Source organism: Perca fluviatilis, chromosome 4 (assembly GCF_010015445.1).
Source record: "Perca fluviatilis chromosome 4, GENO_Pfluv_1.0, whole genome shotgun sequence".
NCBI classification, from domain to species: Eukaryota; Metazoa; Chordata; class Actinopteri; order Perciformes; family Percidae; genus Perca; species Perca fluviatilis.
Window position 1 is genome coordinate 21,174,462 of NC_053115.1, and position 19,920 is coordinate 21,194,381.

The 19,920-nt window shown below is 39.3% G+C and overlaps 1 protein-coding gene across 1 annotated transcript in view; it reads right to left on the reverse strand.

The window, feature by feature from the left end:
* The window catches only part of pparg (peroxisome proliferator-activated receptor gamma), a 32,176-nt gene extending 17,255 nt beyond the window's left edge, over positions 1–14,921 (reverse strand). Inside the window, exon 1 of the mRNA XM_039797969.1 lies at positions 14,786–14,921. Coding sequence (XP_039653903.1) covers positions 14,786–14,837 — 52 coding nt within the window. The 5' untranslated portion in view covers positions 14,838–14,921. The remainder of the gene's footprint in view (positions 1–14,785) is intronic.
* Between the last annotated feature and the right edge of the window lie 4,999 nt (positions 14,922–19,920).

Sequence of the window (19,920 nt, forward strand, 5' to 3'; positions counted from 1 at the left end):
GGATCTTTGAATGGACAAAGACAGAGGTGGGAGTGAAATGATGTCAACTTCAGGAGAGGGAATGACGTAGTTCTCTCAGTCTGAAAGCAGCAGTTCAGGAAAAAAAAGAGATGAAACCAAGAGGTCAAAGAGAAAGAAGTGAAATCTTTCCTTCAGGGACAAAGTTGCAAAACGTATGAAATGTTTCCTAACTTTTTCATATTTTTTCACAACAGTAATGATTCAGTCCAAAACGGACTTAAGCAAAGGCTGGGGATCAGATTAATGCACAGAAATAGTTGTATTGAATTAGCTTTCTATCATCTAAAAGGTTTATATACGAAAAGTCCAAAGAAGGAAAAACACAGCTCAACAAAAAGACTAAGAGAATGCAAAAAGCTCACAATGAATAAGCCCTGGAGTCAGACAACATCCAGTATATCATCATCATTTCTGAGGGTGTAAAAGCCTCCTACACTCCTACACAGTAAGTCATCTAACAGTCAAGCAAAGAAAATGCACAAGGTGAGGAGTAGTTTAGGACACGAGAAAAGCAAACGCAGAAGCGCCTGGTATATTTAGTAAAGTGAGAGACAAAAGGCAAAAACCTGCCCCTCTGCATTCAGAGGCATTAACACGCTTATCTTCCCTGTTTGAATAAAAACTATGCTCCCTCTCTGAGGGTGAAAACTACACCACTAATTTCAGAGCAGACACTCGCTCGATCAAAAACACTGTTGGAAACAAAATACGTTCCAAAATTTGGAACGTATTTTGTTGGAAGTTAATTGAGTTGCTACATGAAAACTCTAAAATTTGGATACAATATATACAAAGGAAAACATGTTTATGATGGTGTGTGAATACAGTGGGGTTTTCATACATCATAACTAAGAAAACTGAAAGCAGGTAAATATAAATATGTGCCCTCTAGTAGAGCTGTATATGCTTAATTTAGGTCAGTCTAAAACTTGACAAGTGTTCTTGCTGTTGCCTTCATAACATCCTGACGACAAAATGACAAGTTGCAGAATATTTCCCCTCCAAAGAAAAGCCTGTTTTTGTTGTTGTTGTTATTTCTGCAATGTAAGCCATTTGTGTTATCAGTCCTGTGTATATGAATGTGTGAGACACAGAAACAGAGAGAGAGGGAGAGAGTTAGTGCACAGAGCTCTGTGACTTCCTGACCTCTTCATGTAAAACAGCATGTGGTTCAGTGTCAGTGACTAAAACAAAGAAATGCCCGCCTGCACACATGCCTCACAGTCCCCACAATTTCTTTGAACACAGACTAAGCGTGCTTGATTTTTGCCTGGCTTGTCCTGCATGAGGAAACTGTGGGACACAGTGAAAAGATCACATGTTGTGATGATAATGCGGTGCTTTATTGGTAAGAAGCTGATTTTACCAAATAAGTTATTCAGCAGACACTCACAAAAGCTGCCTGCCTCTCTTCAGGAAATTAGCACTTTCTTTTTTACTCTGGAAATGTGAAGCCACACATTACCTGAAAGGGCCTTCCCCTTCTGATCAAACAGGAGAGCAGTGGAAAACCAAGTGCACACAAAGTGTCAGCCAGAGGTCTGGACTGCCCTCTCGACAGAAACGAGAGTCTCCTCGTGTCTGAAAACCCACTCGCTCGGTTGGTACTGAATTTACTCATCAAACTTCAAAGCTTGGCACAGATGGAGGTTAGAAACCATAATCTCTGTCTGCATGGCACAGCTCTGAGTGAAACAGCACCCAGTCTCTGATTTCTATTAGATTTTTCATCAAATGTTTGTCTTTCAACATTCACAGCTAGTACTGATAAACATCAGGTCAACCTGAGGTCAGATTCACGGGAAGGCAACTCTTCATACAAATAGAATTCGGGAAAAAAATAGCTTTCTGCATTTTAAAAAGCATGGTCATCTACATATTTTACAAACATGCACACAAAGGTTTGAATTATTATACAACTGAGGATATTCTTTAATCCTAAAATATCACAACTACTTCATGTCTTATTTTTACTTAAACCCTTTTATTTCAAGAGAACACGGTTTGGGCATTTACCCAAGAACACAAAGTAAAAGAACGAAGACTCACCGTCTCACACAACCTAGTTACAGATATTTGTTTTGCTCATTTTGCACTCAAGTGTCATAAAATCTATTAACTGCAGGGTTTTGAGCTCACTTGTGCTACCAAATATCATGAAAATCTTGCACACAAACCCTAGCAAGCTGATTAGGTGATGAACTGTCTTGAGAGAAGGCATACTCCATATCAAACAAAACTGGTTGACCCAGTATCTCACTGATAAGCATTGACACTCCTACAAAACTAAAAGTGGAAATCGACTCCATCATGCTTATAGTAAAAGCACAAATGTATTCATTGCAGCTATCTGACAGCTTATAGCCTTTATCAGATACAGCAGCAGACTGGTCTTTGCATTCATTTTAGCTATCCTATATAGCTCATACATTGATTCAACATGATGAACTGAATGACAGTGACACACATACATGAACACAAACAGGGTTCAGGACAGTCCACTCACCCTGTTTCTCCCGTTTCAATTCAGAGTGTTGAGTGTCAGCTCACTGACCAGCAACCAAGTGACAGAGACAGGAGAAGAAACTGGTGTGTGAGTGTGTGTGTATGTGTGTATGTGTGTGTGTGTGTGTGTGTGTGGTCATGCTTTTCCTCAGGAAGTGATGACCGGTAGAAAGGGAACTACACACATTTTCTTTCTCTGACAGAGTCTGGGCTCAGCAGAAGTTCAGATAGCTAACTATCATGTGGCCTGTGTGTGTGTGTGTGTGTGTGAGATTGTGTGTTTCTCTTTCATTCCTTTTTGTATGCTTGTCTCAATGTAATCGTACAGAATATACTTGTGTATGTGTGCCAGTGTGAAAGTGTTTTTTTTTGTATTTATGTGCTCTTCTGTAAAAGTGAGTGTGTGTGTGTGTGTGTGTGTGTGTGTGTGTGTGTGTGTGTGTGTGTGTGTGTGTGTGTGTGTGTGTGTGTGTGTGTGTGTGTGGGTGTTGGTGTGGGTGTGTGTGTGGGTGTGTGTGTGTGTAAGGTGGTAGACATCATATGCAGAAGATTTCCTGTTGCTTCACTCTGACAGGCGACCTCATCATGCCTCTCTGGTTGCACTTCTCTCCCTCCGCTCAGTCACTCAGTGTCGATGTGATAGCGGTGACGCACTCACTTCTGCCTCCCCATGCAATACCAACACAATTCAAGCCTGCTGGATCTCTGATTTATTTAAAAAAATCTGAATGGTGTATGGCAAACAGATTTCAGCAGTGAAGCAAAAACCTCCTGTCATTCTTATTTGTACTCACACATTGATTTAGCATGTTACAATCTGTGCATAAAGCACTGTAATAGTAATGATGGGCAAAAAATAGGTGAACTTGTCTGATTGACCTGCTTTTATTTTCTGTATATGCTGTTATTTTCAAGAGATAATTAAACATCTGGCTGAAGGACAACACTGGCATGCTTACAGTGATGTTAATCAATGTGCATTGCCCTTTCAAAATATGAATGAATAAATAAAATTAGGACAAAACAGCATCTGGTAGAGTTTTTTGTCTCTTACTGTAAATGTGTTCAAATTATATTTAATAAAATACACAGTAATGATCACACATGTTCCCAGACCACACACAAGAGAGAGATAAGTGGTTTCTTCTAATTGGTTATGACATTGGGAAATGTCTGCCTTCATTTTCCTTTGTACATAATTACTTGACTATACAGGGGTGCACAGACAATTACAAAGCAAAACTTATGAAACAAACAGTGATCCTGAAAAGTTATTTTAACTGAAAAAACTGAAACACTTATCAAGGAAATGAGTCAGAAGACTGCAGAACTCAGAGAAAGAGTCTCGGCTCATCATGCAACCATCAGTCATTTATGGTGTTTTCACATATAGTTCTCTTTAAACGAACCAAACTCAGTCCTCTTAAAGTGGACCAAAAAGTGGATCAACAGAAAAGGGACTCCGTTATTTTTGTGTTCACATTGTCAGTTTACTTGAAAGAGGACTCAGTTCTCTTTCCGGTCCACTTCAGAGGAAGTGTGAGTACGGTTCGTTCCAGAGGTTCACATATGCACAAAAAATGCTGACTAACAGTTGTTTTGGAGAACTCGAACACCCTTACTCAAAACTGTCATGTTACCCAAATAAGTCAGGGTTGGACAGGTGGGGTCAAGTTGTCTTACATTAGCTTTACAGTACCTTCCACTACCCTCAAATTACAATTGTGCACTGGGACAATAATCCTTCCAGCAATGCAGAGACAATTAGAAAGAATGTTGAACTGCACATTTTCCAAGAGGGAAAGTAATCAATTATTTGAAAGATTAAGATACAAAAAACACATTGCATGATGTTTAGATGAGGTGACTGCTAAGTATCTGATATGTTAGCTCGATGAATTAAACTCAATTTGATCACCATTGTACAGATTTAGGATTTGCATTTCTAGATTTAACTGTTAAATTGTAAGGCCATGCAAATGTTAACCTACATGCTTCCACAAAGTGGCTACCTACACCATGACAGATCTACCGCCAATGTATTAAATAAATGCAGTACAGTTGGTTGAAACATAAACCTTAAGTACATGTTGAAACTGTATCTGAAAAAACTAAGGTGTGGGAATAAACTGTTAAAAATGACTTATCCAATCGTACAATTGTTTTTCCATCTTACAAGAGACTTGTGTTTCTGTACATAGAGTTTTGCATTTTAGTGTGTTGTGGGTCCTAAAACTAATCATGTATCAAAGAGAATCCATTATCAATGTAACCGTAATATTAAAAGACTACAATGTCCAACACAACACCCCGTGACACGTGCCAAGAGCTTGTTTTCAGTAAGGCAAAGTGAACAAAAAAGCATTTGCACTCTCAGTTGTAAACATGGACACCTCTTTACCAAGACTTCACCTCTGATGAGCTTCACCAACCGAGCAAAACTCTTACGCTGTGTTCACACTAAAAGATTCATAAGTGGAAGCAGGCACTGTGGTTGTTAGCTGCTTGCTGCTAACCCTGTAGCCGTTTTCGCCGAGGGGATGCATCATGTTTTTTTGGTAAGCTAGAGGAAATGTGAAACTAGGGCCTGGAGACTTAATGTAAAAAGTACAAATGTGCACAGTTTTGTATTTGTCTTAACAGAAATAAACACATCCTGACCAAGGAAATACAGATATAACACTTTGGGCAATAGGTAGGTTACAATCACAATCCTGTATGAGGTAAACTAGACTAGTTCAATATTTCAGGAAATGGGATTTTTTTTACTTTCTTCACTGAGAGTTAGATGAGAGGATCAATACCACTTTCATGTCTGTGCACTTGTGCACTATGGAGCTACAGCCAGGAGGCGATTAGCTTAGCATAAAAACTAGAAACAGGGGTAAACAGTTAGCCTGGCGATGTCCAAAATTGAAAATATTTAAATACACCTGCCAGCCCTAACTCTTGGTAAGAAAGCGAATAAGCATATCAACCAAACTGTTGTGGCTCTGTACTAAAACCTGATGAAGTAATAAATACAGTCTTTAAACACCAAGCACTTTATGATTTTATCTCCCGACTGTCATCACCAACAGACACAGATTTGAACAGACTCGATTGGACTTGGTCTGTTCAGTCGTCACGCCCAAATCATGGTTATAATCAGCTCAACAATCGTAATGCATGTATAGCTATAACACACACAACTACAAAACAAAACAGTTTTTAACATCATTCACATCATTAAATTATCCATTGTGATGGGAAGGATACACACACACACACACACACACACACACACACACACACACACACACACACACACACACACACACACACACACACACACACAGACACACAGACAGATGTTCAGGATATGTTCTACATTGCTGTCAGAATCATAACGTGACATAAGGGGTGGGCCTTGTATTATCAGACTACAGGGTGACTGAACTCCCATGAAAAGCACTCTGGGGGATTGTACAGAAACTATCGAACCCTTTCATTCATACAAATTTAGGGATAAAACACATTATGCTGCATACATCTGCATATACAAGGTCATGTAAGCACACTGGAATTTAAAGACTTACTATTTAAACTCAGATTGTGTGCAACAAAAATGAGCAGGTCAATATACAGTACATACATGCATGGATATAGAGAGGCTAAGATATAAAAAGAAATCCCTCACTGTTGTAGTGTACATCTGCGTGTGTGTGTGTGTGTGTGTGTGTGTGTGTGTGTGTGTGTGTGCTCCATACGCTGCTCTCTGGGAATCTACAGTTTTAACAATAATCTAAGGACACAAACTTTCCCCCAAATCCTTTAAATAGTTATGAGTTAATGGTTGATGAGTCTCTTGAGCCTAAAGAGCTTCCTTACGGGAAAAAGGGAAGGTGGGAGAGAGAGGGGGGAGGGGGTGCATGCTGTCAAGGCCTCACACACACACACACACACACACACACACACACACACACACACACACACACACACACACACACACACACACACACACACACACACACACACACACACACACACACACACGTTGCATTGAAAAAGGAGCACAAGAGTTAGGAAGAGAAGAAGGATGACAGAGAAAGACAGACATGGAGATACAGAACAGATTCAATCTATTGTCATTTATGATTATGTCACAGAGGTTAATGATCAGTCTATGTGAGTGCGATCTCGGCTCTGGGAGTCGTGTAAGAAAGCGCAGCGGTGAGGATTTATAGCTCAACTAGTGTTTTGGCAGAGACAGGGAGTGAGAGGAGGGCAACACAGTAGGAAGAGGGAGAGGTGCAATGTGGGAAGGGTCATACCCTGTTCCTCGAAGTAGAGAGGAAAACACGGGAGTGTGCTGCCTACAGCTGCCGTTTAGCCGGACAATAACAAAACAACACATGACGTGACTCTCATTCTCAGAATGTACTGTAAATATGTGTGGACAAGAAACTGATTTAGAATTGTCTGTGAAAACGGGAGGTTCACTGAAGGTTTGAAATGAGCAAAATAAATGGCTCAACAATTAACCGTTTGACGTCCTACCCCCTCCCAGCCATTGTCCAATCAACCGTAACTAGGCACAGCAGGACCGTCAAGCTTTGGCTATCTCCACATGTTGAACAGCGTACGTGGGGCTGTAGTAAGTGGGATGCTCAGCATTTAAAGAGTTTAGAGGGCAGTGCCATTTTCTTTTTAGCCTTTTCAAAACCAAATTCATGTGAGCAAAAGAGTAAGAAATGTATTAAATATCATCTTTGTCTGCTGTAGTGTAAGCTGAAATTGTTAACAATGAATGGTCAATTTATTAAAATGATCAAAAGAAAGTATAAGTTAAAGTGATGGTTCGGAGTAATTCACCCTAGGGTCCTTTGCACCATGACCTCGAGCCAAACACCTCCCCAGAAGCTTTTTTCACCTGGGTCTAACATTGGGAGAGTTAGCTAGAGTAGCGTTATCAGCTGAATAGCTTGGCGCAGGGGCTAATGGACCCACGTTTGTATCTTGTAAGTTACCCCACTAATAATGCCCGAAATGATACCAAACGTCTACACTAGTACCTATAGGTTATGTACTCATAAAACGATGGATTGGAAAGTTTGTAAGTACACCAGAAGTTTATGAACACTTGCCTGCTCTCTTCAGCTCTCTGTTGCTGCTGCTGCTACCTGCAGTTAGACGAGTGCTTAGGGCAGTCTACAAATTACTACACCGAAAAGAGATACAACAAAAATATTTATTAATTCAATGATTAAATAAGGTAATGTCTCCAAACTTACCTCAATTATTACTTGTCTCCTGCTAGTTATACTACAGCACTTACTTAAAAAAAAAAGTTAAATTAATAAATATTTTTGTTGCATCTCTTTTCGGTGTTGTAATTTGTAGACGGCCCTAAGCACTCGTCTTACAGCAGCAACAACAACAGCAGAGAGCAGAAGCCAGCAGGCAAGTGTTATTTACATAAACTTCTGGTGTACTTACAAACTTTCCAATCCATCGTTTTATGAGAGCATAACCTATTTGTACTACTTGTAGACGTTTGGTATCATTTTGGGCATTATTAGTGGGGTAACTTACAAGATACAAACGTGGGTCCATTAGCCCCTGCGCTAAGCTATTCAGCTGATAACGCTACTCTAGCTAACTCTCCCAATGTTCGGGCCAGGTGAAAAAAGCTTCTGGGGGGGGGGGTGTTTGGCTCGAGGTCATGGTGCAAAGGACCCTAGGGTGAATTACTCCGAACCATCACTTTAACTTTCCAAAAAGAGGGAAAACTATTAACAGTCTTTGGTTTCATTTCCTATATCCTTTGGCATTTAACTGTTATTAGCCAATTATAAATTGAGGGGGCAGATTTGATACATCATCATCATCCTGACCAGACCTGAACTAGTGATTTCTCAAGCACTGCCATATCTAGTGAACCCATGGAGAGGCTTGTGCACATATAGAGTCTGAGTCAGTCTTAAGTTCCCACTAGAGACCGAGGTTTTGACCTGAGGAGCTGCTGTTTGCTCCCACATCTTTCTTAAAGGGAAATTAGGACAAAGGTTGCTAGATATCCCTACTGTCTCTTGACTAATATCTATGTTAAAGTGCATTGGCAAGGAAATCTTATTAGTGTATGAGTGTATATTTGTGTGTTGACGTCAGATGACATGGGTCTTTGTGTTTATTTGTGCGTGGGTGGATTACCAAAAGGGTAACTGCCTCAGCTTCACTGTGTGTCAGTAATTTTATGGTAATTAAATTAATCAAGAATTAGTTTAAAGGGGAACTATGCAGTTTTTTTAGCTTAATTTACCTTAACTGAAAAGCTTCGGAGTCACGAATGGTTATATGACTTTTTTTCGGGTTGAATGATGGTCGTCTCGCTTTCCCCTAGCGCCTGTGAGCGGAAAAACCACCCTTGCAACTTTTGGCCTCAGCGTCAGGAAGCATCGCGTGATATCAGGTCTCGCGATGTATGAATTGCTTCACGGCACTGCACAGATACGCCCATTCAGGAACCGGCTAACAAGGTAGCGATGGAGTTTTTCACACTATCGTCATGGCCGAGCTGGCAAAAAAGAAGCAGAAAGCTAGGAAAGCATTGTCAGATGAACAGGGAGAACAGAGAAAGAGGAAAAGGCAGGCTGACCGAGTGAGTTTTTACACAGTGTTGTCAAATATATATTCCGAAGCTGTAGGGGAGAGCTCTATAGAGAAACTTGCGAGCAAAAAGCAAAACAATTGCCAAAATTGCATAGTGCCCCTTTAAGAGGATGGAACACTAATGCACAGCAGTAGCTAAGATGATTTGGGTCATTAGACAGTTTCTACCTTGTCATCATAAGGATAATTCATTCTTTTGCTTACTGGGGTCCTATTTTCCTAAGTTTGGCCATCATTTCTCTCTATTATGATACAATTGTGACTAAAGTAATTGCTAAGATATTAAAATACAGTGACATTGTTACAACAAACACAAACAACATTCCTGGATAGAAGAATAACAGTCAGGGGTTCTTTGCATTTCTTTAAACCAATCACAATCGTCTTGGTTAAGTTCCGGACACAGCGAGCGTGGCTCTGCAAAATACATTAGGGAAGGAACTTGTTTTGGTGGAACATTTGCACACCGCAAAAGAAAATGCCACATACAATATTAAATGAAGTTAACTTTTCACACAACAGAGTAACGTAAGCTATTTAAATTCCATACCATACCATATGTTAAACATAATTTGCTCTAACCAGTGTATCGCCTTGTGTATTTTGTCCATAGCAAACCCCCCCCCATGGACCTTTTTCACAGCAGACATTTTGACTTGTCATAGTAGGAAAAGCACAGCTGAAATTGATAACCTTAACGATGTCTCAATTCCATCAAGTGTCCCAGTAAGCTGTTTCAGTGAGTCAGCATGCACAATACCAAGGCCTCTCCTAAGTGGAATGCAGCCATCATTAATGGTTTTAAATACACCTGTGCTTTCCCTACTATGACATGTCAACATGTCTGCCGTGAAAAAGGTCTATTGGTCCTAAAACGTCCCAGTTAGATGGTAAAGGCTGTAAACATATTCTTTGTAAATCTTTATAATCATTCCCCAAAAGAACCAAGCAGGCCTGCCTTATTGCACGATCCAAATTTTCCTTCAAACTTGCAATTTTAAGCCTGTAATGTTCAGAGGTTCCGGATAATGTTGCCTGATGTGACCGGAATTTAAAGTTGACTCAAAGAAAGCCGAAAGTGAGGGACACCCAGCTGAACTTCCCACAGCACTGGAACCATACTGTAAATCAACCGTCGTCGACATACGTAGACTATAAAAAAGTTAAAACAGATTAATTAAAACCACTTTATTTAAAAGGTAAAATCAAAAGTAATTTTACCTGAAATTACAATAAAACTACCTTACTGCTCAGAAAAACGGTTTACATGCACAACTACGGTAAGTATAATACATCATAATTGGACCAGACAGTCGGTCTGTGAATTGTGATGGATGTTTACAATGACAGTTGAACAATCAACTGATCACCAGATGATTGTCTGACTGCTATAATTTCTTGTCCCACCTGACTTCTTTTTAGTGATGCATACATGATCACAGGAGTCAACTTGGGCACAATTATTATATCTTGGTTGTAATAAACCAGAATGGTCCTCTTTGCTGTTTACCTCCAGTGTACCTATACTGTCTTGTCTAATCAGGTCCTCATTTCTTTTAAACATTTTTACTCTTTTGCACTCTGCATTCTATATCCTTAACCATGATGCAGATTCAGTACACCTACTGTTTATTTCTGAGTCAATAATGAAAATAACTATTAGTTGCAGCCCTAATAGACTGTGATCAGACATAATTAAAAATTAAAAGGGAAGGAGGAAATGAGTTAGGGTATTACTTAACCGTCTGTACATATGTTTTATTCGCTGAAGAAAGGGCCAACAGAACAGAAACATCAACTTTTGTTGCTGTAACTTCTTTACATATAAAAGGGGAAACTGCAAATTGGCTTCTTAACATTATTGCTACATAGCATCCAATGTCTTAGGTGAGCCAACACCGTCGTTTTGAGAAAGGGTGTGAAAAATAACACTTATTGTGTGGATGGGAGACGGTAGAGAATTAGATGTTTTCAAATTGTGTGGGCATAGCCCGAGAGCCACACCTTGCATTAAAATGCGTTCTTATCTTACCCAGACATAGACTGCATTTACAGTAATATAAAGTGAAAAGAGGTAAGAACTGAAAACTTTCTTTTGAACATGAGTCAGACGGCAGGTGTTGTCTCTCCATAACATCTTGTCATTGTTGAGAGAAAGAAAAGGTAAACAGGTTTAACGGTAACAACTGATTTATTTTGAAAAATGTCGGCAGTAGGGTTGGGTACCGAAACGTGGTGTCAATAGGGCACCGGTTCTGACGTAAACAGTAGTAACGAGACCGAATAAGAACGAACATTTTGGTTCCTCATTTCGGTGCCTTATTATTTTTTTTTCAGAAGCATCGCTTACCGTTAGCTAGTAGCTGGATTAAACACAATGGTTAAAATGCTGACAGCTTACGTTAAGCGGTGTAAAGTGTGACTGTATTTCCTGTAGAGGATTCCAACACCGAGACGTAACAGTCTGACTGCAGCTGCCGCTGTCGGAAAAACATCACAGACGGTGCGTTTACTTGAAACTCGCCAGCCTTACGGTGCATTTTAAGTTATTGTAAAATACCCTTTTCCCATCTGGTGCTTGTTTTTGTCATTTACCAACAATTTACTGGTGAAATAAGTCATTGTTATAAGTTACTGTTATTACATTAATCAATCATTTAATTTTGACCATATGGCCTTAGCAATAAACAAGCCGTTCTTTAATGTTGCCAACTGTCATTTTGTGCTCCTTTTTTTATATTTATATACATTATAAATATATTATATATATTTCGGTTCAGGCACCAGTTCAGGTACCGTTTAGGCACCGGCACCGTTTTAAAAGTATCGTTTAGCACCGGTTTCAACTATTATGATGCTGGATGTAAGATCTACCTCCACAACAATGCAAAAATAATTACACTGAAAACATCCTGCTAAAAATATGCTGCTAATCTAAATCCTGATGTACTGAATCCAGTACATAGATCCATAAAAATGCTCCGTACGATCGTATTGTAGAAAAGAGTGGACAGCGTGGTCAGACAGAGTATGATGGGAAATAAAAGATTAACTGATAGAGCTGATTTTCAGCGAACAACCTGCTTGTATGCCAAATGTGTTCGATGTCAAAAGAAATCCAATTGCTGAAAGTACACAGTAATTTGTGAAATTATTGGCCTTGAAGTTAATAATTACACCTAATTTAAAAAACTAATTGATGACCTTTAGGCTTAACTGAGTCAACATGCTCTCAATGTAATCTGATAAAATCGAATCAAAGGTGTGCTTTTTGAAAAAACGTTCACAATAACAATAAGAATAGCTGAATTATAGTAAACAAACCAGGACGTCGGCATTGTGGAGGCAAAAGTGGTTAACTATCTGTGGGCTGAACCAGAGCGTGTCACTTGCTTTTCATCTGTATGTATACAGATGTGCAGTGATTATGTTTAGCTCTCACACAGGTTCAGTAATTTAAAGCCACTGAAAACAACTGCTTAGAAGATTGACAACTGTTGCTTCCAGTATTGTAAATGAACACAGATTTTCAAAAACCAAGACAAATCTTGGTATGTAGGCGTCTTTAAAAACCTGAATTTGGTCTTTACACCAACTCAAACAAAACTTTGTGTGGAAGTAGAGTTAAACATGCCGTGTGAGGGACAACATAAACATTGGTATCTTGAACACTCCTTTAATTTATGACAACAGAGCAAAGTCCACATTTGTCTCAGTCATTCACACACACACACACACACACACACACACACACACACACACACACACACACACACACACACACACACACACACACACACACACACCTCTCTTTAGGAATTATATAACTGATAAGCAATAATCACTGATTGGTTCAGCCCTCATCAGGCAGTCAGACTTAATGCAACTCACGCACAGGTCTGACTCAACTTTCTACATTCGGTACATAAAAGATCCAAAATCTATGCTTGAAAACACAAAGACATAGTAAAGACCAAACAATTGTGTCCAATGCCAAATAATTTCCTAAATTAAAATAATGATTGTGTTAAAATGTAAAAGATATATTATGAAAATAATCCAGATGAGCATTGTTCATCAGAGAAATGACCTTTTATTACTTCTCCAAAATAGATTATTTCTCAATCACAAATCTGTCATATGTCCTCCTACAATAGCCAAGTTACATCAGTGATGATATTTTAACCTTTAATAAATTGTATCATTCTGATACATACCTAGTATTTTATATCATCAGTTTGATGAGTAATGTCCCTGTTACTTAACATTAAGGAATTATCTGTAAAAACATGTAACTCTTAGTATTCAATTTTTCAGGAAGTATCACTTTCCCTCTTTTTCTGTCATTTATTTCCAACAAGCTGGTTGGCTTTTCAAGAAAGAGAGCATCTTACTTCTGGACAACTACTTATCTATTGTTTATCTGACCATTTGTCAATATTTTCTGTTTTCTTTTTTAATGTAATATATGTTCCTATTTTTTACAGAGTTGTTGATTTCCACTAACTGTATTATCACTGAGTATTAGGAGACACAACAGCATGACACTCAAAGACCACACAAATGGTGTTTAAGTTGTTGTTTAAGTAATTAATGTTTAAGATAATGTATTACCAACAACATGTACTATTATGTTCCTGGCAGCTATTTTTCTATCTTCCAGGCAGTGATTGGTTTTGGCTGGTTTTACACTGTTAAAATAAACTTGCAGAGATTTTAAACTTGCTAGACAGATCTCACAGTGGACTTTGCATATAGATTTATTATTTTGTGATAATGTAGTCCCATCTGCACTTTCAGCTGCATTACCGCAATGACATAAAAAATGGACTAAATAATAATAATAATAATAATAATATACGGTAATAGACGTAATGGTGAGGGATATTTATCTCAAGCAAATTTGTAATCTCTGAAATTATGGAAACTAATGGCTGCCTGTAAGGTAGGCAAAATACTTTCAACGGGCTGCAGTAATGTTATGTAAGTGGACCAAACACAGGCAGAAAAACTTATTTAACTTCTCTGAATTGCAAAAAAAAAATTAAATACAATTTAAATATGTAAAAACATTAAGTTTTGAATAGCAAAATATTTCTCTGTAAATGTCCCCTTATTTCTCACTGTGTTGTCAGATTATTGACATGAAGATCATACAAAGTGATAAAGAAAGACTTCCACGGATGTGGTGAACAACTAGACTCACTGTTGGCACTGACAGCCTGAGTCTTGTACAATAAACTTCTTAGTTCTCTTTCCAAGTGACATTATCATATCATAATAAAACAACATTAGGCCAGTTCACATCAAATACTGTGGAGCCACACAGCAAACCTCAGAGAGAAGTCAGTGTTGGCTCCTGAGGTTGATTATTGCTGAGTCACGACCAAATTTTCCAGTCAATTCAAAAACACAGAACTGCATGAGTGTTGTGCAATATCTACAAATCCCTCACATGACACAGACAAAAAAAAGACATAAGAGAAAAACATAGGCTATAGAATATATAAAAGTTGGGAGTTACCCATTAAAATTGCTCAGCATTATAAACCTTATATACTGTAAGAGGCAGTGAGTCAGACAGACACACACAGTCTCTTGTACTCACCTGAGAAGTTGTGACAACTTTGATCATTAAAATCTCGGCCTGCTGTTTGCATGTCAAACTCACACTCACTCACACTGTGGCCTGAAGACACACTATGGACCAACACCTGAATGTTTGCCAGTTGTCAGTCCTGTGACCACACCCCCACCCCCACACCCCCCTCCAACACACACACACACACACACACACACACACACACACACACACACACACACACACACACACACACATCCAACCCTAACCATCACCACCCTCATAGGCTATACCTGCCACTGTGTCCACCAAAAAAGATATCAAATCCAGCACAGTCTTCGTGCTTCTTAAAACAACAAAACAAATGGAACATTTGACAAAGATGAATAAGTCAAAAGATTTCCTGTTTGAATGTCTGTTTCAACAACCTTTTGTTCAAATAATGTGTGTCATTTAATTTAAAAAACAAAACAGAAAACATGCATAAGGATTTAAAATCAGTGGGAGATTTTGTAATAGCCTACCCTGTATTCTTTTAAAGTTTTTTTATCCGCCGACTCAGTGACTTTTAAGGCAGTTTGCAGCGCGTTAACATGCAACCAGCAGCAGCCGCAACAACACTCACACAGCGCAGCAAACTGTGAACCGAGCGGAAGGTGACTGACCTGATCAGTGTTTAGAAGCGCAGAGCAGACAGAGCCCACTTGTTTTTTCAAGCTGGATCGTCTTTTTCGGTTGCGTGAATTTGCGTGTCAGCCTTTGAAACCGTGCGAGGCGCCTCGTCTTTGCCACGGAAACGCAAAGTGGTCAGGTCTGTTTGCTGTGAAGATTTCTGGTCATGCTGCTGGCTGGCTGCTGAGCGGTCGCTGCCTGCCTGCCTGCCTGCCTGCCTGCCTCCGTCTCTCCTCCCTCCTCTCGAACACGACTCGCCCGGGATCCTGAGGACACACGCAGAGGCATCATATTACCATTTAGCACTAGCGACAGGGAGGGGGGGCAGGTAGGCTAATTGACAAAATACATATTTGTTTTTCTTTGTTTAGTTTTTAGTTTTTTTTTGTTTTTTTATTATTGTTGAAAACTGTATTTTGGTTTTAAGTCAAATTGATTTAAGGAATAGTTTGACATTTTCGGGGGGATTGCTGTGGCAAAATAGACACGTGGTGATACACTGGCAGTGTTGGGAGTAGGCCCAACGTGTAAAGCAATTAGTCATGTAGCTTATTGCTTTTAGCTAAGCAGTAGCCTAATATAACGCATTATTAGTACAATTTCAGTAATGTATAGCCTAGATACCTGTTCTCAGTAACACAAGTTACAATGCATTTTAACTCGAAATTAAGTTATTTTTTTTTTTTTTTTTTTTTATAGAATTCCCCGTCACTGTTCCCTGGTCAGAGCCAGAAACAGAACATCTTCATCACAACACAACGCATTCTCATGAACGGGTCCATATGATATTATACGAAAAAGTTCTGCACACTAAAACATATGATATCATACCAAAACTAGGACCACCGGCTGGTCATGTGACATCGCCTACAGAGCTCCGTGACGCCAAACGGCAGTTGCTAGCTGTTTAAGCCGCTACAGAGCTCCGTGACGCTGGCTATACAGACCTCCGTCACAGCTCGTCGCATCAGCGGCAGTTAGTAGATGTGTTCTGCTGCTACAGAGCTCTGCGACACCGGCTATGGTGCTCCGCGTGGTGCTCCGCGTGGTCAGCGGTAGTTGGTGGTTCAGTTACCAGGTGAGTAATAGGTGACTGTGAGCTGGTCGTTTTGGCGGAGATAACGGTTAAGTTTAGGCAAGAAAAGAAAAAGTGAGTGTTATGCAGCGACGAAATGACTAGTTAAGTTTCGAAAAAAAGATTGTGGTTTGGATTAAAACACTTTCATTCCAACACGTTTCCTGGGTGAAATGTCTTTCATTTTCCCCGGGAAGCAAAAATTTCCTGGCTTGAAAGTCCTGTGTTTTAACGGCCACCCAAATGATAGTAACTACTATAATGTATTACATTTTGGAAGTAACTTCCCCAACACTTTACACTGCTAAGAGCAAATTATGTTTAACCGTGTATCCAGCTAATTACAATAGCTCACATTACTGTATTGTGCGAACAGTTAACTTCATTTAATATTTAATGTGGCGTTTTCTTTTGCGGGGTGCAAATGTTCCACCGATACAAGTTCCTTCCCAAGACTATTTTGCAGAGGCACCGTTGCTGCGTCCCCCCAAAACGATTGTGATTTGTTTAAAGAAATGCAAACAACCCAGAGTGTTTTTTTTCTCCCATCCCAGAATATATGTGTGGAGTAGACAGACTTTAGTCCACAGCACTGTGGGATAGGTCTGGCAATGAGAGACTAGTCAATGAGTGACTGCTCGTTTTCTTAGCTGACTGACTGTAGGGTTACACACCTCGTAGTCAATTAGTGGACTAATGCTGACTAATGGGTCACAATCATGTTGACACACATACTTTGGACTCATTAGGCGTGACTGAATTCACCTGCTGAAAGACAGTCATATAGGAGAGAAAATTTGATAGATTTTGGATTTAAATCAGCCCAAATTCAGTCAAGGAAACCTATTAGTGTTCATTGACAGTTTGTTTAGTACAGGACAGCCTGTCCATTATTTTATTCATTTTCTAAGTGGTAAAGTCTAAAATAAAAAAAAAAGATTTTATTATAAGTTGACATTACTGTACTGATTCTTTAATGTTAACTATTGAAACTCATTTTTACTATCAGGTGCAGAAATAGATGCAAAACTAATAGCCATCAGCCTATGTGCTGCAGCTCTATAGACTGTAGGTTTGAGGACCTTAGACTAACCTCAACCTAAACCTCACTCTATATTTAACACTAAACCATACACTGAAATCTAAAGGCTTTTTTTTTTTACTCTGTTGGCTGAAAGCAGACGTGGTTTAAAAAAAAAAAAATGAAACACTCTTTCTTAAAGTCACATCTTGTTATGTCAAAGTATTGGGTGTTTAATGTTATAATTTCATTCACATGCGCTAAGATCGCAAATACAAATGTTCAATTTTCAACCTACTCCTGTCATTTGAGGTGTAAATATCATTAAATTGACAGATGAAACTTTGAGGAGGTTGTGACATCATATGAGCCCTGCTGGCTAAATGTTCACCTGACAAGCTGACAGATTCTGGTTAGATGTGGTTTTATACTTCCGGTAGCACACGCAACAGGCAGGAGAGCAGCCTGGTGAATAAACATTTCCACTACCAACAAGTTCAGCCCATGAAGAAATAATAATAATAAATAAACCCTCGGTCTGCTCCAGTGATGCAGCTCCTAAATGGCACTGCATGGTAGCTGGGTATGTCGATGAAAGGACCTAATTATTACTCTGTTGAGTTTGCATTTGTGTATGTCATAATTTGCATTACAGCCCAAACATTTCAGCCAATATAGAAAACAAATAACTCTGAACGTGTAGCAAAATTCAGTGTAATAACAAAAACAAAGCGTGAACATATACTTGACAGTGATGCTTCTCAAAAATCAAGGTCAAGTTTACCTCCTGTCTTTTCAACCTGTTTATGAAGCATTAAAACACAAAAAAAACATCAAACCCTGCTGCACACCGTTCAGAACATTGCCACGTCTTGTGTGATCACTGTTTTAAAAGCAGCAAAATCTAAGTGTACTTCAGTGATGCTACTTTCACCGTGCATCTGTTGATTGTGCAGCAGGCTTGATTTCAGCTGCCTTTGATCTATCATAACTCCATAATGTGAACTAAGACAGCTGGCACACTTTGCTTATTGACAGACCTACACACACACACACACACACACACACACATTCTCTTGCTCTTTCTCACATGTATAACAGTCCTCCCCACGCAGAATGTATTTGGGCTGAACTAAAAAAAATGACACCCTTGAGAGTTTTGCTGTAAAAAAAAAAACAAAGCAAGCAATAATAAGCAATCATTTTTGATTATTTATACGGTTAATTCCCAGGAGACTGGAGCTCTGGTATATAATAAAAAAAATAAAAATAATTCATCATCCAAGTGGTTATGTATCTTTAGAAGACTCTACTACTACTGCCATGACACTGTAATTATTATAAAGTAGAACTGATACATGTATTGTTTTAGGCTGAGGGGAGCAAGCTGTTTAAAATCGAACTGTGAAACCCTTATGGTTCTTGACACTATGGTTCCCCCCCAAAACATATTGGATGATATACGAACTTAATCTGGATGCTTAAATGTTTAACCAATGTACTGAGTGGTCCATCCTGCTAACGTTCATAATCCCTCGGTCTCTGTCTGGCTCCAGCTGGTTGGGATGAGCACCAAGACAAACAGGGTTTGGCTAGTATAGGCTTGCTTTGGTGCATTAGCCGCCCACGTTCATGTCCCCATCAGCAGGGTGATGGAGACGTTCCCACAGATCTCTGCAGACTGGTCACCCTTGGACCAAGAACTAAGAGAGTGTGTTTCCTCTTTCTTTGCTGTCCATCGATGCGATCAGTGCATGTGTTTCTCATCATCAGCGTATACTTTTTGACTTTTTTTAATTTTAAATTTTTTACTATAAAATAAAGTCCTGTTTCACATGTAAATTGTGTGTTTTATGGTACAGATTGAACACTGTTAGTGGCACATATTGAAAGGGCCATTTCCTTCAAAGGTTGGACATGAGAGAATTTGCTAAGAAAAACATGACAGCAAAGATAGGAACATGTGGGCATCAGGTGTGCAGAGTAAATTAGGGTGTTATTGATTGGTCATAGATGTCCGTTTGTATGTGTCTGGACATGAAGGTGATGGTAAATGTTCTGCTAAGTTTGTTGATCAAACCATAAAGCAAGGAATCTGTCTGTGTGGCTGTCCTTCGCATATCTCGAGAGATTCATTTACAAAAATATGAATAAAAGTTGCAAAAGAGATTATGTGGATGGCAGTAACATCAGTGAAGTGCGGGAAAAATGATAAATAATCCAAACAGAGTGCATGGAAAGAGTCTCTGATAGGACTAAGGTGGCAGTGACTGGGAACATTGGGCCCAGGTGCTCCCAGTCTGCCCAAGTGGAGGGCTGTGTAGCCTGCCTACCATCTGCATGACCCTGCAAGAGAAAAGCAAACATGGCACATGCAAATATACTCATCAAGAA